This window comes from the organism of the source record quoted next, unplaced genomic scaffold (assembly GCF_019419815.1).
Source record: "Pyrus x bretschneideri cultivar Hongxiangsu unplaced genomic scaffold, Pyrus_bretschneideri_v1 Contig50, whole genome shotgun sequence".
In the NCBI taxonomy this organism is placed as follows: Eukaryota; Viridiplantae; Streptophyta; class Magnoliopsida; order Rosales; family Rosaceae; genus Pyrus; species Pyrus x bretschneideri.
The window spans coordinates 2,688,123-2,707,895 of record NW_025999788.1 but is presented as its reverse complement, the minus strand read 5'-3'; the positions used below and the strand labels follow the sequence as shown (position 1 = coordinate 2,707,895).

At 36.7% G+C, this 19,773-nt stretch overlaps 2 protein-coding genes across 13 annotated transcripts; one reads left to right on the top strand and one right to left on the bottom strand.

Moving 5' to 3' along the window:
- Positions 1–1,230: 1,230 nt before the first annotated feature.
- On the bottom strand, positions 1,231–11,675 carry LOC103946024 (myosin-16). Of its 12 annotated transcripts, XR_007252824.1 has the most exons (31): positions 11,418–11,671; positions 11,261–11,307; positions 10,734–10,856; positions 9,953–10,096; positions 9,693–9,838; positions 9,453–9,609; positions 9,192–9,250; positions 8,662–8,821; positions 8,432–8,581; positions 8,175–8,311; positions 7,931–8,077; positions 7,719–7,820; positions 7,374–7,431; positions 7,190–7,291; positions 6,885–6,922; positions 6,449–6,575; positions 6,184–6,354; positions 5,874–6,005; positions 5,685–5,794; positions 5,491–5,551; positions 4,883–5,060; positions 4,438–4,637; positions 4,227–4,295; positions 4,057–4,125; positions 3,865–3,939; positions 3,584–3,643; positions 3,078–3,293; positions 2,814–2,953; positions 2,127–2,383; positions 1,647–1,783; positions 1,231–1,561 (listed from the first exon to the last, which is right to left on the bottom strand). XR_007252824.1 is itself a non-coding variant. In XM_048569742.1 (30 exons), exons 2-30 carry the CDS (start codon positions 11,261–11,263, stop codon positions 1,743–1,745), a joined length of 3,432 nt encoding a protein of 1,143 aa, XP_048425699.1. In that variant the 5' UTR covers positions 11,264–11,307; positions 11,418–11,671; the 3' UTR covers positions 1,231–1,742. The 12 variants fall into 12 exon arrangements, 10 of the variants coding, with proteins under 10 accessions (XP_048425699.1, XP_048425697.1, XP_048425698.1 ...); XM_048569742.1 differs by having other exon boundaries at positions 1,231–1,783; XM_048569740.1 differs by having other exon boundaries at positions 1,231–1,865; positions 11,418–11,669.
- Positions 11,676–12,238: 563 nt separating this feature from the next.
- On the top strand, positions 12,239–15,168 carry LOC103946025 (F-box/kelch-repeat protein OR23). Its single transcript, XM_009356643.3, has 2 exons — positions 12,239–13,297; positions 14,618–15,168. Exons 1-2 carry the CDS (start codon positions 12,312–12,314, stop codon positions 14,907–14,909), a joined length of 1,278 nt encoding a protein of 425 aa, XP_009354918.2. The 5' UTR covers positions 12,239–12,311; the 3' UTR covers positions 14,910–15,168.
- The last annotated feature ends 4,605 nt before the right edge of the window (positions 15,169–19,773 follow it).

The window sequence follows — 19,773 nt, the reverse complement described above, 5'->3', positions numbered from 1 at the left end:
GAAATTGGGGAATTAGGGTTAGGGTTTGGGTCGAAAATCTTCGAAAATGAGGGGGTTCTGGAGAAAGAAGGGGGGACAAAGGTAGAGGACGAATGGAGAAGGGAAAAGGTGGGGGATAAGGGTGGGGATAAGGGTGGGTCCCACAAATTCTTAATAATTTTTTAAAATGATTTTCTATATTTATTAGTTGTTTTTATTTTTTGTTGAAATATATTTATTAGTATTTAATTAATTTTTCAATTTAGTTGGGTAAGGATGTGGGTTTCACGCCTGCTAGCTCATAACTTGATGGTCAAACTTAACAGAAAAACTAAGGGAGGTATTACATTGAAACGAATTCGTAAAATGAGGTATGATATTGTCATTTTTCAAACATGAGGTATGAGATTATGTTCGACCCATAGTTGAGATAGTTTTTTGTAATTTACCCTTTTTATATTAAAATTATGTCATTTTCATTATAATTTAAGTTCTTTTGTCTTTTTTTATTAAAATGTAAGGGTTTTTCATTACTATTTAATTCTTTTTCATTAAATTAAGTTATATCATAATTTTTTATTAAAATAAACTTAACTCAAACCATTTTCATGAAAGTTTCCTAAAAATAAATTGGCCGCGTAGCATGCCTTATTTTTGTTTAAGGCCCAAACAAGTTTTGTATCTCATTATTGTTGATTTTCCACAACATGATTAAGTTGGAGCAAATGTAGTTGTGTACAACCTCTCTAGTAGGCATACTTCTATTGGTGGACTCAATATAATACACTAATGTGATTAATTTTTAGCCATATTTTATATATGGCCTATAAACAGAAACACTCCTCTAAACTCAACTTCAGTTTCTTGAAATTCATATTTGGTTACTTACGTATTTGAAACTCAACTTGTGTTTCACTTTACTACCTACAGTCCAAATTTGTTGACAAATCCGTTGCAGCTGTTTACGTGGTACAAATAGGACCTGTTGTTGAGATGTGTGCCACAAAAATAGTTTTGCTGGATTTTTAACATATTTTGACGATATGGACAAGGTGAGATGCGAGTTTGATTTTTAAGGGATTAAGTAGCAAAATTTAAGCATCAGGCTCAAGTTGAGTTTTAATGCCGGTTTTAATTATTGCATTATGAATGATTGAAGCCTTATAATTATGAATTACAGGATTATACCGCATATAATTACAAGTTGCCACTTATATGCTACGCATGAAAGGGATTTGGGATTTTACTCCAAAAACCAAAATGCTGAAAAATATAATCAAAACATAAGAGAATTTTACAAGTAAATCCGGGATAGTTCCCCGTTATCAAATCTGACTATAACCTGAAATTTCTAAGATTTTACTCACATGGCGGTGCTACAGTTACACCAAAAAAATTATGAGAAAACGAGAAATTTGGCTTGAGCAGTTGTCTGAAAAAAAAGCACCACAATATATACATTGAGTTGAGATAATTTAACACCCTGAAGCTGTCTAATAAAATCAATTACAGTGAAATGCTAAAGTAAAATTGGAGGAAGCTTCTTGTGCACGTTAGGGCCGTGGCCAGTTAACAAGGCACACTGAAATCACAAAGGACGTTAGTAAATGAGCTCCGACTACGTACTACTCCAAATTTACTACAATTGATCCCTTGCTACACACTACCTGGCCAATGGATCTGTATACTCTTGAGAGAAACTTGTTGGTCTATGAACCGGTATGAAGCATATGGGACGTATATGTTCAAGTCTGGTGATCTATTTACAGTGCCAGAAGTCCGACGGTTAATGAGAGACCCATGTCTAAGCAAGAAAGAAGAAAATAATTAGAACAAGCTCTGTCAGAAGAAGTCATCAAAAGCCCCCTCCTTCTCATTTTCAGATCCTGCAATGTATCATCGAGGGAAAAATGAAAACGTAAAACACTGAAACACAACTCACAAGTCATAAACATATTGAATTGTGGCAAATTAGTCTCGCCATAGAAACATTACATGTTTTGTATGATATAGGACCACTGTCTTTGGTGAAATCACTTACAAAGTGGGGGACCAGTTGCAAACTTACTTAGAATATTGATGGTTGTTCCGAATTAAAAAGTACCTACATATGACCAGAAAACCAAAATACATACAACTAAACTAACCTGAAACTTCTCCGCCTGAAACGTCCTGAACTATAAGCTGGATAGAACTGGGGCCAGTAGAAGAAAAGTTTGCTGAACTTGTAGCTGGAGCCGGAAAAGTGAAATCTGAGTCCGTGGATGAATAATCAGAGTTACTGGAAATGCTATCAAACCCTTCGTGTCTAACAAAAGGTCCTGAAGTTGTTGAACTTGACTTGGATGCTGTAGATAATATTGTTTTCAGCTCGGAAACTTGGTTTGACATGCAATATATCATCCTGAAACACACTAAATTATATTTAGTATTAGTCAAATGAATTTATGAGCAGCTTTCCAAACATCAGAAAGATTGCAAGTTGTCATATATGCACAAATCTAAACAAATTAGAAGCAAAATTCCCATCACTGAAATGCTGTCTCTGGTGCTTTCCAGCTTATTGCAGCATGTACCCAAAGAAAAAAAAAAAAATCTTAATTAATGGTCAAAAGAAATTTATATCGGGAATCTCATTACAGTGATTCTGAATTGAATTACTTTTTTTTTTTTTCAAAAAGAAAAACCTATAACACGCTTGCAAAAATAGGCTTTCATAGTCCTAACACATAGAAACTATATTTGATTCCTTTTTTTTTTTGTGAAGGAACTAGACCAGCACATACACAAGATGAATGAGAACCGAAATACTGATAGAGTATAATTCATACTACCTGTTCAAAGATTCCTGAAGTTGAAGAACTATTCTTTCAGTTTCCTCTAACTTTCTACGTCCTTCCTCACTTGATACCCGAGCTTCTACGTATCTCCTTTCACACTCATTGGCTCTTTGTTTTTCAGCTTGCAACATGACCTATGTGAAAACAGACAGGAGTATCAAATTGTAGATGCTGTAATTCCTAAGCCAGTTTAAGATGACAACAATAACGGAATAAATAGAATGGTAATTCTCTTATCTATATGTTTAATATCATTACCTTCAGACTTTCAACTTCTGCAGTAAGAATTTTAACTCTTTCAGCGTTTTGATCAGGACTTGAAAGATCTTTGGTTATAGAGCATGCATCTTCAATTTCTACCTGTGCAACCTGACTTTTAGACAACGCATCTATTTCAAACCCTCTGCTTACATTAGTAAGCAAGGAGGACTCTGCATTTGTTGCCTCTTCAACCTTTTCTCTTTCCGAGTCAGTCTGCAAACATAATCTAAACTTCAGTAAAAAGTAAAAACACTTAAAAAACACTACCTTGCATAATGCTCCTGATTTTGTACAAGGTATAATACTCGTCTGAAGAAAATAGATTTCATCATGAGAATTTAGAAGTAAAGATACTTCGTGCCACATTATTGTCAGTGCCATCCATTGATTTCAGCACTTTGATCAGGAATTGGGTATTATTTAATAATAGGGCACGCTTTCTTAATTTCTATCAGTGAAACCTGATAATAAAGCAACAAATCTGTTCCATCAACTGTGCTTACATTAGCTTGCACGGAGGACTCCAACTTCAGTGTTTCTGCTATTTTTGTCTCCAAATCAGTCTGTACAAATGAGCAAACCAGTTAACGAACTTGAAAGTACAATAGTCGTCTGTAAATAGGATAGTTCCATTACAAGAATTTAGAAGTGAAGATATTTGGTGCCACATTAACCGTAGCATCAAGGTTTAACATTCACATGTGAAGCATGATTTCTAAACAAGAGCTTAGAAGTAAAAAATTTGGTGCTGCATTATTGATACTTCTTTTAAGTTTCTTATTACCTGAACAATAACTTTAGGCTTAGATTGGGCTCTACATCTAAAACCATCACGAGCAGCCATTGCCCGTAAACCTGTCTGTAGACAAGTGAGAAGAAATTAATTTTCAGATTTTCTCCAGGTGTTTCACATATCCTTAGCGAATGTGAAAAGCAACCAAATATGTAAAATTAGAGAAACAGGAAACTAGGCCACCTGAATAATAACTGCCGCATTAATTCTACATCTAAAAACATCACGAGCAGCCATTGCCCGTAAACCTGTCTGTAGACAATTGAGGAGAATTTAATTTTGAGATTTTCTCTAGGTGTTTCACAATGTGAAAAGCAACCAAATATGTAATGGAGAAACAGGAACTAGGTCACCTGAATAATAACTGCCGCATTAGTTCTACATCTAAAATCATCACGAGCAGCCATTGCCTGTAAACCTGTCTGTAAGAGCAAGGGGAACAAAGTTGAGAGTCTTTCCTCACCAGGCATTAAGACAATTTGTTTAAACTTTAAAATAGTGAAAAGCAACAAACTACGTATATTGTCCATAGAAAGTTACCAATACAGGAAGCTGGATAATCACCTGAATAATAATTGCCGCATTAACCCTATATCTAAATTCATCACGGGCAGCCATTGCCCGTACACCTGCCTGCAAGATAGTCGAAGCGAACTTGATTCTGAGATAGTCTTTTCTTGCCAGGCGTTTACGGGCAGTCTTCTGAATTTTAACTGCAGAAATCTCCCTCTTCTTGAACTTGAATAACTTGCGAGCCAGTTCTCCTGAATCATAACAATGAAATACTTGTAAAATATCGTATATAAAAAACTAGCGAGTATATGCAGATAATTGCAAAGGTATTCAGTATACATAGCTGATAAGTGCACTAACTGCTAGGGTAATGCAAATCTACATAAAATCAGGAGGATCAAATCTACTAAAAGTTTTCAGGATTTTGCCTTAAAAAGAGAGAGAAAAAAAAGGAACATCTCAAGAAAATGGCTACCTCTTCTTTTTATGCACTCACCTTTACAAAATGATTGTACACAAATAGAAGCCTCCCGTGTAGAAACATACTTTTTACGAGTTATACGAGTCCTGCCTCGCGTTTGAATCACCTTAGATGAGTCGCCAAGTAAGAGTATTCTCTTTGCATCTAGCTCAGCCATCTGACCAGCTCTTAGGAAAACCTTTGTTTTCCCTATCTGCAAAAATAATACATAAATAAAGCTTAGTTGAATATATAAAGATATCTTGCAACTAAATGATGTAATCTTTGATTTTAAGGTGATTTCACACTGGCTTTATAAATAAGCCATGATCAAAATCTGGGGGAAGCTTTTCATTATTTGCAAAGGAATCTTGTGTCTTGAATTTCTATCGGTCCTCCCATTTTCTTTCCTCCCCTCCTCATTCCCTCTTCTCTCTGTTTTCAGTTATTTCAATTGGGTTCTGCATCATAGCTATCCAATCAATAATAGTCATAGGTTAGGAGCTTCCTACTATATGATAGTTGTGGTGAGTGAACCACCACGGCAAATCCAAGTATATCTGGAGTTCCACAATTTTCTGTTGTGAACTTGTCGTGTGATTGTCAATGTAAACGTGATTGATAAGCACTAATGTTCTTATTACCTGATAACCTCTAAGCCCCATCTTCACCAAAATCTTTTCGCAGGCTTCATTTTCAGGACAACTGATCATATAGGCATTAAGTTCAGAAATGGGAACATAACCAAAATACCAGTGAAATAGCAGAAAAGATACCAACGAGATTGAAGATGAAAATGTGAAAAAAATTAAAAATGAAAGTGCAAGTTGGTACTTACTCCATTTTTAAAACTTCTGGGGCCAGGACACAGAATCGACTTAAAAATTCAGAAAAACTCCTGTAAGTAGGGTATCCAGCACATTTTATTCGGACAGCCTCTAAAACACCCTATGCAAATGACAAAGTATTAAGGCCACCAATTCATTATAAGTCATAGTAGTATACACACAGTTCACATTATACTTACACCAGAACGTAGCTGTTGCATGACATTATCATTCTCAAATACAGCGGGCTTTAAAACATTATTCGGCTTTATACATCTTATGTAATGGGGCTCTGTAGAATTTAGTATTTCCATCAATTGTTGGAGTTGTAGCTGCATCAACACGGTCAGAAAAATTAAGTTTCACCTTTTGTGAATTAAATCATCTCATGACACAAGAAAAAACATGAGTAACTGCTTTTCCAGTATTTTGTCAGGTATAATCCAAAACAACCAATACACATTCTTTCCAAGACCACAATTGTAGGCAGATGGCCTGAATAGAAGATACCTTAAAACGAGAACTGATGGATGAAAACTTGGAAGATTTGGCCACCTCCTCAGTAAGTGGAGGGAAAAGGCCTGCTACAAAAGAACAGGTTGATGCACTTAACAAATCTCGATGTTCAGGAACAATATAGTCTTTATTTTTGTCAAGAAATTGATCAGACTGATATTGTACCTGAAAAAAAAAAAGTGTAAAAAGAAAAGACAGTTCAGTGGAAACCACATTACAAAAGATAGATTTCAGTGCAAAATACAGAAACCAAGCTCACTTCTCCTGCATAATGAACAATGGTGAAATCTGAGCGGGTCAGTTTTGGCTTGATGAAGCGTTTGTGATTTTTGAATGTCTGATACAGCTTTGTTGAAAATGTTTCATGAGTTGATTTTGGAAACATACTGCAATGCGAAAATGTTGTCCAAGAAAAATGTGATTAGAAATATAGATGAACCGAAAACTTCAGTGCCATCCAACACAATAATGTTCAATTTCAGTGAAGAAAGTGGAGATCCTGTGCATGTATGTGCCATCCAACCTAATATGAAGTATCTGAGCAGGAATCTCTGTGCCCGTGTGAGCATTTCAGTGAAGAAAGTGGAGATTTTCTATCTTAACTTCACCTAATATGAAGTATCTGAGCAAGAACCATTTTGTAGCAAGTGTGTGCGTGCATGTAACTGCAGTTAAGAATGAAGAGATGTTCATACCAAGCTTCATCAAGCAGAGCAATAATCCCACCTTTCTTCTGCAGAAACGAAATCAACTAGTGATGAGTGTATGGGTGTATGGCAGCTAATTCAGTATACTACTCATAAATTAACTGCTGGACGAGCAAATCAGAAATACATTAAAATAAAACCAAGAGAGTAAATTCAATGTACCATTCAGAAACACATGCAGAATTTTACCAATTATTATCATGGCATTGAAAGACATTCGGGGTTCTAAAATAAGGGTTGCAACAACAAACATGATGTCCCATAGAGAGAGAGAGAGAGAGTAAGAAGAAGACCTGTTCAATGAGATCAAGGACATCTTTATTATCGACAAATTCTATGTAGCTCCAATCAATTTCCTCTTTAGTGTATTCCTCTTGCAGCGTCTTGAATACATGCTGAATCAAATCATACCACTTAGATTATATATTAAAAAAAGTTACTTAAAACTGAAGTTTTCAAGTATGACTAACCTCATACCTTGTTGAAATGTTGTTGCAGCTTTTCATTAGTGTAATTAATACAGAACTGCTCAAAACTGCATTAACGAGACATAATAAGTTAGGAGTGAAAATACTCAGTGAGAGTCTAGGTAAATTTAATTTCATCTCCTCAATTTTTTATTATCTATAACTGAGTGAATTTGGATTCAGCAATATATGGACGATTTCCCAAGTACCTTAGTGCAGATCAGGAGTTCAAGTCACCTGATGCTAGGTAGTGTCAGGTCTTCTTATGTGCACCAAATATAGATTAGAAAGTTTTTGTTTTTTCACATGCACAGAACATAATCTGGTTGAAACATTTTCTGTATTCAACCATTACCTGTTAGTTTTGAAGCTTTCAAAACCATATATATCAAGAACCCCAATCAGACATTTGGAGTTAGGGTCCTGTCCAATTGAGAAATTGATCTTATCCACCAACCTGAAGATAAAAAAGTAAATAATACATAAATAGATAAAACCAATATTGTTAGATGCCTCATTTCCACGGTAATCATTTGAGTGAGAATGATTCAGAAGCTAGCATCTTACCAGTCAAACAAACGAGAATATATAGTCTTGGCCAATCCATCCCTGCTAACTGTTGCGCCATGGGGATCAAGACTTTTTTTAATAATTTCTTCTGGAGTAACCATTACACGCTTACACAGTGCATCTTCCAGAGCCCGAGGATTACACCTGAAATACGAATAAGACAGATCAAAACTGCACTCTGATTGACATAAAAAAATAAAAAGAAAAAGGAATTGTGTCCATAGCAAAGCTCGAGACACACATGAGAAGTTCTGCTGTCATTTGAAGATGAAAAAGGGATTCGTCATTTTTCAGAACAGATGAGTCATTATCTCCCCCATTGGCAAAATCAATATTCCCAAGATGAAGAATTGCAGCTACAACTCTAAAAATAGCCTCCTGAGAGAGAGAGAGAGAGAGAGAGAGAGAGAGAGAGAGAGAGAGAATTATTCCCAGTTCTGTATAATGATGCTTAACTTAGCAGTAAACAAATGTTAGATTCAAATCAAAAGAAAATACCTGTTCTACTGCATTTATTCCAACAACATCCATGGCTCTCCGAGTGGAGAGATAATTGTGCTGATCACTCGTGCCATCAAGTTCATAGCAATTTGATTGATTAAGATAGTGATATAACTTAGGTTCTCCCAACTTATATTTCTCTATTTCCTGGTCAGATTAAATTCTGTGAACGGAAAATTTTGGAAATATCATATACATGCACTAAAGTAGAAAATTGAGCTATCTACCTGAGGCGGAGCAGCACAGAGGAGGTAAAAACAGTGATAGTTACGCTCTGAATCCGAAATCTGGCAAACACGAGATCTCTCTAAGAGATATGTTCTAATGGCTGCCCCTGATATTCTACCACATTTATCAAATTGAATCTCGACAAATTTCCCAAAGCGGCTTCACCAATATTTTCAAGAGAACAAAAGTTAGTTACAGACTACGAAAGTTTCACTGTCGTTCAGTTCAAAATAGATCATGTTGCCAAATAATCACCCCCCACCCAATAAAAAGAAAAATAAAGAAGAAGAAGAAGGGTTTTATGAATTTCAATGTATTTTTTTCCACCAGGAATCTCATCACAAACAAACTGCAACCCTGGTTTTTTGAGTGTACATGCAAACCGGTATCATTCTCCACTCTTGACATAAATATACACTGAATGCCCATGAATCTAAAACGTAAAAGTCTATCAAAAGTCATGCGGAGCCTACAAAAGTACTAACAGCAGAAACAACACAAAATATTAAAGCATTTAAAAATTTCTCACCTGGAATTGTTATTCCTAACAGTCTTAGCGTTACCAAATGCTTCAAGAACTGGATTTGACTGCACCATGTCAGTTACAACCAAAACAAATTAGAATGGTACAAGTGGAAACAATAAAATGAATATTACCCAGTTGAGAAAATAAATAAAGGATTGGCACTTAACATCATTTTCTTTAGTGATATGGGAAAGGATAGTTATGCAAGGTTTCAGATCTCACTCTACTCACTAAAAACGTTAGATACCAAAATACACAGCTTACTTCTAAAACTTTTTGTTCAACAGTCCGCCCTTCAGCTGCAGCATTACCACCCAAATAGGCAAGGTAGCGCATAAGCATTTTAGTTGTTTCGGTCTTACCAGCTCCGCTTTCCCCACTAACCAGAATCGAGTTTCCTTTTCCCTCCTTAATCATTTCCCTGATCACATTTGGGAAATTCACTTAAGTAACTGCATCATCATTTAGGGATAAAGAGTAGGATGCAAAAGAAACACAGTTAACCTGTATGCAGCATCGGCTATTGCAAAAACATGAGGCCTCAGTTCTCCATATGGTACTCCATTATACCGTTCCATCATATCAGCATCATACAGATGTGAGAGACTTTGAAAAGGATTGATGGCGATGAGAATGTTTCCAGTGTAAGTCTGCCATGATGCCAAAGTATTATAACAGAGACGCCCATAGCTGCAGTGATTAATCACTTTCTTCACCAGGGTGTACATTAATTAACACAAAACAGAAGATGAGAAAAATCTTACATAAATTTCATTTATCTCATATCTAGTTGCCAAATTGTGAAGCACTCCGGGTTCATGCAAGTATGATAGCTTAGTCATGTCATCAACTCCATCAGGAGGAGTTTCTGTATCCTTTGGATATATTTTTGACAGCTTTGCAACAACCTGGACAACACAAAGTAGGTCGACTTAACAAAATAACAAATTGGCCTTTCAGTACAGCTGCACTAAGTGATATTTTGGCACATAACTCGTGGAGTCTCTTTTTATAAGGAAACTAATGACTGAAAAATAGAACAGAAGCTTCTAATGAGATTTTTTAGTCAGTCCCAAAATGATATCAGAACTGCATGTTTTCCTGCAAAAAACTAAAAAAAAAGAAAAAGGATATGCCTATGAAATCTTCCAAGAGAATATAGATAATCTTACAAAAGAAGAGGAGAAGGAAAAGGATGGAAAAAAGGGGCAAACCACAATGATATAGACCATGCAGAAGAAGAACCATATAACAGCAGGTTCGGTCTCTTCTTAAATGACATCTTGATATTTCTAAGCAGAAACTAGAATGATGCAGAAAACTCCTGCCCGAAGTTGGGTTAACAAACACATACAAAACCTTATCGTGCTTGAATTCCAATTATTAACTCTCCCTTTAGTAAGCCAAAAATACAAAAATAAAAAATCACATTACAAACTGCTACATCTTTGCCTAATGAACCAAACACATACAAAATCATATAAATACCAATGAAGATTCAGCACCCAAAATCCTTGAAAATGAAACTAGCAAATAATAGATTACCTTACTCCCATCACTAGTTTGAATCTCAGCGTCATCACCCTTAATGTTTAGTACTTCTCCGTCAATCCAAACTGGGTTTTCAACCCAAATATGAGAACCAACAACAATGGTCACTGGATTGGCCTGCAGCAGTTAAAAGTTTTTAACCACATAATCAGTTCATCTCCTTTTTCACATTTTGCTAGCACAATATGTACCACAATAGTCAGTTTAAGCCTTCAGTAGGTAATAGTAGGTAATAAGCTCATCGGATTACTGACCACGAAACAAAAAAAAACTAATGGGATCTCATAATTTATCCCCCTAAGATTTCAATCTAAGATAATTACAATGATATCCCTTTGCATCCAAGTTCGAATCCACCTCCCGTAGTTTAGAGCAGTTCAAAATATCATCTTTTCAGAAAAATTACAATGATCCCATTTTCCACATACTACAGAAGCAGCATTCAGCATCAAATTACATGTCCATGGGAAATTCACAAATAGAAACCGGAAATGTAAACAAAGTTTCGAAATTAAAAATACCATTACGATTGATTCTCAACGAGAAACCCAGAAACGCAGATACCCTTCTACACAAGAATCAAAACCCATCAAGATTTCAGCGATTCGGATCCCATTTTCTCGTAAAAAATCAGAGATTTTTAGAGTGGAAACGAAAAAACTTGCAGAAGTAGCTTACTCTTTGCTTTTCTTCCTTTTGTCCTTCGTTGGTTTGGGGTTGCGTTGTTCGTGTCGTTTGGTTTGTGGAAGTGGCAGTCTTCGCACTTCCCACATTTTCGCCATTCTTGTGGCTCCCTCTCACTCCCTTCGCGCCTTACTCTCACTCTTTCTTCACAAGAAAGAGACGACCGCTGTTAAATTCCTTGGTTTTTTATTGGGCCCAAATAATGGATCCAACGGCTTGGAAAATGAATTCCGTATTGGTCCAAACTTACTGCTCAATCTCGAATCAATTTAGAGAGATTAGAAGCTCGTTTAGAAAATGTTTTAAAAAAAATATATATATATTTTTAGGTTCTAAAAGTACTTTAAGTTTTTTTTTTTTTTTTTTTTTAAATTCATTTACATTTTTACTAAAGTTTAGCTTTAAAATTTTTTTCACAAAAATCACTTTCTGTCATTTTTAAATGCTTTCAAACAATTCATAGATTGTGACTCATTTGTGCTTCTTGTTGGTTTGTGCTCTTGACAAAGAAGATTAGAAGACAACTTGACATTCGTTGCAGAAGAATTTGAACCACATTATTGCTAGTTCATTTTGAGGCTTAACTTACTTTTTCACCTCTTAGTGTAGTTGATATTGTTTGTTAAAAAAAAGTGGCACTCTCCATCAATTCTCTGCTAACTCATATTTTTAACATAATATTTTATTATATTGTATAAAAATTAACTTTAAACTATGAGCTGTAAATTAACTTTAAACTATGAGCTGTAAAAATAGAGGGAGTTATCAACCGCCAATCCACGTGTTGCTCAACTGTAGCATTTTGGACATTCTGCAAAATTTGCATCTCCCAAAAAAAAAAAAAAAGGTAAAAAGCTCAACGCCCACTGGGAACCCGAAGAGGAAGAAATGACCCGATTTCCACCTCCATCTCCTCCTCCTTCTTCTTCCTCTTCGCTATTGATTCCGATCGACGAATCCCTAACCCTAATTCCCGGCCTCCCAAACGATGTCGCTGCGCTGATCCTCTCCTTCATCCCCTTCTCCCACCAGGCCCGTCTCCGACCCATCTGCAAATCATGGAGGCTCTTCCTCTCCTCCAAAACCCTAATCGCCCTCCGCCAGACCCACCACCGCAGCAACCTTTCCCACCTCCTCTGCATCTTCCCCCAGGACCCCTCCGTCGCCGCCCCTTACCTCTTCGATCCCCGAACCCTAGCCTGGTGCCCCCTCCCGCCCATGCCCTGCAACCCCCACGTCTACGGCCTCTGCAACTTCACCTCCCTCTCCATTGGGCCCCATCTCTACGTCATCGGCGGCTCGCTCTTCGACACTCGTTCGTTTCCGATCGACCGCCCCTCGCCGTCCTCCGCGGTCTTCCGATTTGACTTCAGCACTTCCTCGTGGGACTTCCTCGCTCCGATGCTCACGCCGCGTGGAAGTTTCGCCTGCGCCGCAGTTCCAAATTCGGGAGAGATTCTCGTCGCTGGCGGCGGATCCCGGCACACTCTGTTCAGCGCGGCTGGAAGCCGAATGAGCTCAGTCGAGCGGTATGACATTGGTAGAAATGAATGGGTTGCAATGGACGGGTTGCCAGGTTTTCGGGCTGGGTGCGCGGGGTTCTTTGTTGGGGATGGCGAGGAGAGGGAGTTCTGGGTTATGGGTGGGTACGGCGAGTCCAGAACAATATCAGGGCTTTTTCCGGTGGACGAGCATTACAGAGATGCCGTGGTAATGGAATTGAAGAATGGGAATGGTGGTTGCAGGTGGCGAGAGGTTGGAGATATGTGGGAAGCAGGGGAGAGGATGAGACTGGGCAAAACTGTTGTCGTGGAAGATGGCGATGATCGCGGTCGACCTGCTGTTTTCATGCTTGATCGGAATGTTATATTCAGGTAGTTTTTCCATTATCTTTAGCTTTTGTGGTTTTGTGTTTAATCTCGGGCTTGAAGTAACATTGCTTGTTCTGTTCTGCTAGTGACAATCCAATGTTAGTGTCAGCATTAAATATTTATACAAAGCTTCAAGTTCAAGTGTCTTTCGGTATCATTATTGGATTGGTTTGAATTGGATGTCAATTAAGTTTAGTTTAGTGGGTAACAGTTGGTTTTTTGAATGTACTATGTGTGATCTAGATAGGGAATACTTGGTGCTGCCTCATGTTCTGGTGTATCGATGTGTATTACATTTTCTTAGACCTCACTGGGTGTTGAATTTATCTTTGTTGGTTAATGGAATTTTGACCGAGAGGTGTGCCAAAAGCTTGTTTTTTGGATTTCCGTATTGGGAATATAGGGTTCGAAATGCTAGTGTGACTAGATCTTGCAACCGTAACTTGGGGAGGAAGGGAAATCAGCGTGCAGGGTTGCTCAGAGCAAGTACCTACCCAGGGAGATTCCTGAAGAAGTTTGTTGTAAATGGAGTGACGAAATCAGGGTATAAGAATTTGGATTGAGTGTGGCCATTGTTTCCTTGCACCATGGGCAAAACATGTTTTGTATGTGTTAGTGTGTGAGAGAGAGAGAGTCAGACAGAGAGATCTGACTGAAAGTATCAACGTTTTATTTGGTTATGAATCCTAATGTGCTAATACTAGCTCTTGATGATTTTTGTAAGAAGATCCGAGCGATGTGGCTTTCTGGAAGTTGTCGGGTGGCTTGATCATATGTGATATATGATTCCACTTTAATACTGTGTTTGGATTTTTCCGGAAAGAAACAACTAAGAGAGGGGTGGTTTTGAACTCATTCTGATTTGGCATGATTTTGTTTGTGTTTCAACCTTTTCAGGTTGAAATTTCTCTCTATTTTTCACCACAAGGAGAATGCAGAAGACAGAGCTTGAAATCTTTATGTGTTCATTTATATTGAACTACGAAACACTTATTATGTGACTTAATTTGGATGGTTGTGGCAATTTAAATTTATGACTTAAATGGCACAGGTTCTACCGGGACATAATGCTGCAATGTTTTAGTTTACTTTTCTATTTGATTGATTGTGGTTTACACAAGCGAAATTCTTTTTTTGTCATTCTTAAGTAACATATTAAAAATGTTGAGAGATGCACGGTTTTCTGGGACTATCAGTGGTTTAGTACAAGTAATTCTGTTGCTTCCACATAATATTTGATCTTTGAGTGATAATTTTATTGAAGTTTTTGCTTATGTTGCTTCCACATAATGGTTAAAAGTGTTCCTGTCTACTGCACTGCAGATACGACATGGCTTCAAACCGTTGGTGTGAGGAGTCACGTCTACCAAGACAGGTCCCATGCAACTCAGAATTTGGATTCGTTGTATTGGATGGAGAGTTGCATGTAATAACCCTTTTGAAGGCAGTTGAACCAGCAGAAATCCGGAGGTCACGACTGCGTCAGAGAGCAGGAACACTTTACATCCAAATCTACCATCCAAAGAAGAAGACATGGAGATCTCTCATAACAAAGTCACCTTTCCATTACGGCTTGGATTTCAATACTGCAGTTATGAGCACCATTCGCCTGTGAATCTCGATTCTTATTGCTTGTACTTGTGTTGATAATTGTACCGATTGATGTGCAGCGCCGTCTATATTGGTTCTCTGGGGTCATTGCTGCTAGTATATTTGTATAGTCTTGAATGTACAGCAGACCGAGATAAATAAATTAACTGTTAGTGAAGTGGTCATTAGTTAAGGTGGAATACATTTGGGTTTCATATATTTGTATTTTTTTTTCAGAGAACAGATATATTTATATATGTATACCAAGACGTGTTATATAGGTTTGTTGCTTGTGCGCTAATCAATCTTTTTCGTGTTACATGCGGTTTCTTGGTTTGTAGATTGATCGAGTATTTACTCCATACATACTTTAATACCAAGGACCCAAACAGACTCTCTCATTTCCCCCCCACTGTTTGTTTAATATCTACAAATATAAGATCACCATGAGGTTTCTTAATGTTTTATTCACAGTTACAACAGTTGTATTTCTCATGAGCATGAACTCGCATGAGGCTAGCTAGCGCAGGCAGGGTGTTGCATGATGAGAAAGAAAACTTGATGAGGATGATGACGACGATGGGCAAAGACATCGTGTTGATGGAGTCGAAGACGAGGGTTGTCGACCATCCTCCTCCCAATGGACCTAGTGAAACGAAACCTGCTTGGTCTACTGATCTTGACGGTTCAACGATCAACCAAAGGAACTTTGCAGGCCACACTACAACCCCGCCTTCTCCACATGATGCATACCCTTATAATGCCATGGCTAGATCACTACTCGGCGTGGCTACAGATCATAAATCATTTAGTCGATTAAAAATATGTACAGAAATCCCAACCTAATAAGATACATCAAATGTGATTGGAAAATAGACGAATAAGTAGAGGGGAAAAACCCTAGTTTAATTTTTCACATTTGTTTTCATTTTGGCCTTACCTTTCCTTTATCCGTGTTTTCTGTTGTCTTTGTATTGCTTATTACACACTCTACTTGAATAAGAAAATAGACGGATTCTCATACAACTATCTTGTTTCTTCTTTATGCACTATGAGGGTCGAGACTATATAAGAAATTTTGTTTTTGGTTGGAATAAGACGTTTTATTCAAACACCATGAGATCCTCTAATTAACAGTTCAAAATACTCTATTCGAAAGTCAACATAAGCATTAGGAACAAAAGCGGTGTCAAAAGATGCTATACCCGAACACTAGCATGGGGCAAAACAAAGAAATAAACAAAAACACACATGCAAGTGTTTACAATCATATCGTGGAAATGTCAAGTTACACTTGGTACACTGATGCAGTGGACCTCGGTAAAAAATTACCACATGAAACAAATACACCTAGAAACGAGAAAACTAGTATAGCGCAAGCTTTATACTCATCCTGATTTGGAAAAGGAACCTGAGACCTCTTCAATCCTCTCTATCTTCCAGTGTAGCTTCTTGAACGCTCATAAAACATGTAATGCTTTGTCGACCTCCCATTTGCATCGATCCCCCTGAAATCCAATGGAGTCCACCATCACAAGCATTTAACTTCCTTGCGTCCGCCATAGGCAAATAACAAGATTCATAACACTCATTTAATGCTTATTGGAAAAGGCAAATGTTTGTGCAAGTACAGAATTGTTAGTAACAACCCAAAATAACCCTGGTGCAACAACATTCCGGTGATTTATCTGGGTGAGCAGAAGGCGGTGATCAAACCAATATAATTCAGAAAATACTCAAGGCTAGCCAGGAATTTGGTTTTTTTTTTTTTTTTAAATTATTATTTATTTATATTTTTTTCCCAGGTAATTAAATACTCTTTCTTGATTATCAAGTAACCTCAGCTTCAGATTTTCAATTACTATGTTAGTGTCATCCAATTAATGTTATTTACAAAGCAGGTTGAGATGGGTTCATCGTTGCGCAAAGACTATTTGTGCAATGCAGATTGTCCGTCGCGTAATTTTCTGGCGCCAAACCAAGACTCTTACTGCTTTTTCCTAAATATTGCGCAACGAAAGTACACCTTCGTTGCGCTAAACAGTTTTGCGCAACGGAAAGCTTCGCTGCGCAAAATATCATTGTGTGACGCGTCTTTGTCAACGTTGCACAAAACGTTTTTGAGCAATGTAATTTGCTCTTTCACGCAAGTATATTTTTGTACTAGTGGTGTGTTCAAGTAGTTCTTTGAGTTGCCCGTAGAGGACAAGGCAAACCTCTACTCTGACGACCAGCTGTGGGTATTTTGATTGGGAAGATGTTCATCTTTGGCGCGGTTACCTACGCTACCCTTGCCATCCTCTAGCAGAATACATGCAGCAGGCCTCAAAAGCCTAGTAGATATATAGGTACCAAAGAAATACAGATTCATGTTCTGAAAACTCCATTTTTTTGTTGCATATATGTAACATATTTTTCTGTATCTACAAATACTAATGATTGATATGATATGTATTTCAAAGATACTGATGTGGCTCTGAACGTTTTGGAGCTAATCAGTGGAGGACTTGGACTCGAAACTGGGTATTTCCGGGATGAACTTCTATAAAGCCATTAATTACAAAGAGTTCGTACCAATTATGCTATGGAGCAGGGTAATACCGAAGTTGTACTAGAACCCTTTAAGCTCCAAGCTTGGTTGATCATCATGCAAAAACTTCAGTTGAGTATTGTCTTATATTGCAATATAACTGTCTTTCTTTTTGCTTTCTGGTTCAAATTTATTTGGGTGTGGGTTCATAAATATTGTAAAGTGCAGTACTTTGTATTGGAAAGTTTGAACAGTGGCACCATAATTTTAGTCAAGGGTTTTCTAAGATGCACGCCTGCAGAGAAAACTGCTAGCATGAATCTGAGGAACCGAACAAATTATCAAATTAAAGTTGCAGGCTCTTCACCAGCAGCTCCATTCCATGGTACCACCACCAACTGAATTCACACAACATTATGCAAAAACATTAAGCTTCATTAAATCAGTTCATGTATAGATATATGAAACCCATTATAAGTAAAAATTTTATTCATAACTATTAGCTCCCTGAAACTAACATAACAGATTAAAAATTGTAATCATAAAAAAGTAGCATAATTAATAATAGGATAAGCAAACCAAGAAAACACAACAACTTGAACTCTTAAATCCTAATTAACTTTAACTCGAACTCCACATCCTTCTCTTTGTAGCCTAATATTACTTCTTAACTCAATTTGCTCCTTCTTTGAAGCTTTTATTCAAATCACGTTTAGGGGTTTTCTTAGGAGTAACTCCATTATTAGGAGGTTGGTACTTTTTCTATGCCGGTGGGCATGACACATCTTACAGTCTCATTAATCTACTTCCTTTGGCTGTTAGAGTTGTTGAACCTGCTTCAAACATCTTGATCACTAAAATCGACTAAAGCTTGCACTATTATGCAACAAACAGAACGTCAATTGAAGATGTCTAAAGCCAAATACTCGAGGAAATCTATAGGTGGGTGTGTGTTCAGAATACTAAGACCCCATATTTATACTAGTTTGTTGTAGGCTTGTTTACTTTCTTGTAAACAAAGGGAAGTCCTGAATAGGCTAGGGAAAACTTAAAGCTTTGTGAATAATAGGAATATAGTACTTAATCCTAGAAAGAAAGGGACAGAACCTAAACACAAAGGGTAAGTCGGAAAACGGTAAGAGGGGAAAATACGACAAAAGGAACTCTTAGATAGGGTAAGAAAAATGTAAAATTAAAGCTTTTCAAACCATAACATGAATAGTGCTGCTTCATCCTATAAAGAAAGGGAGAGAAGAACCTGAAAAAAAAAAAGGATACTAAGACATAAATTATAACATTATTAATTAAGGAAAACTAATAAAAATGACTTGAAAATTTTAAGTTTTAATCAATAGGACAAAAATGTGTTGTAAGTGAATAGTCCCAAGAGTGACTTTTTGGAGTAAAATTGTCATTTTTTTTGTTAAAGTGAATAGTACCGGAAGTGTTTCGTTAAAACTTCTTTATAATTAATTATAGTATGGTTATAAATTTGTTATTTTAATAAATTAAATATATTATTAAATAAAAAATATATTATTAATTATTTATTTAAATAATATAATTATTGGGAAAATTTTATAATTTCTTTCAAACTTAATTTTATTTGATTGTTGAATATTAACACATAATGAAGATTTATAATCAAATTTATTGTACACGTGGCATAGTCTTATTAAGTGTTGAGATCACTTATGTTTCAGGAGATGACTTATAAAGTCTTAGGGAGAAGAGAGAGTCCATAAGTCAAAGTGAAACGAATTTTGAGTTTCAAGGAGTAAAGCGGTGACTTTTGAGTTATACGGGTCAAAATGAGATCAGAATGTAGTTCCAGAGACGTAGCTAAAAATAAGCCTAAACTATATATGGGGTTTCTTTATTTTTTTTTTTCAAGCATAGAATCGTCTTTTAAAGGATGAAGTGAAAGTGAATTAAAACCTTAAGGGAATGTTAGTGTTATTTTTCAAACTTGAGGGATTTTGTGAAAACACGATAAACTTGAAGGGGTCTTAGTGTTATTAACTCTTCATTAAACTCATAACATGAGATTAATTAATGAGTCATCATGCGTTATTTCTTATAGCACAAATTAAATAGAGTCCCTACATAGGAATAATAGTGACTTATTTTACTTTATAAGTTATTATTTACACTTCAAAAATCTAATTGTGCACTCTCATAAGAGTATTTTTCTCCTAAATATAAAAATTATGAAGTACACCAGATTTTGGAGTGACAATGACTTGAAGAGAAAACCCCTACACGAAGCAGGTCAATCCAACAATTTCTATATTTTATCACTTTTGTCCCGTAGTTAACCATGCCAACTGCCAAGGCCGGCACTATCTTTATTCCAAAT

Excerpts from the sequence above, each read along its gene's own strand:
- LOC103946024 (XM_048569740.1), bottom strand. Across the intron at positions 5,795-5,873 it reads TGCAACAGCTACGTTCTGGT|GGTGTTTTAGAGGCTGTCCG; the intron begins GTAAGTATAATG and ends TCATTTGCATAG. Across the intron at positions 1,866-2,126 it reads TTCAGGCGGAGAAGTTTCAG|GATCTGAAAATGAGAAGGAG; the intron begins GTTAGTTTAGTT and ends GATACATTGCAG.
- LOC103946025 (XM_009356643.3), top strand. The coding sequence starts at position 12,312 with ATGACCCGATTTCCACCTCCATCTCCTCCTCCTTCTTCTTCCTCTTCG. Across the intron at positions 13,298-14,617 it reads GATCGGAATGTTATATTCAG|ATACGACATGGCTTCAAACC; the intron begins GTAGTTTTTCCA and ends ACTGCACTGCAG.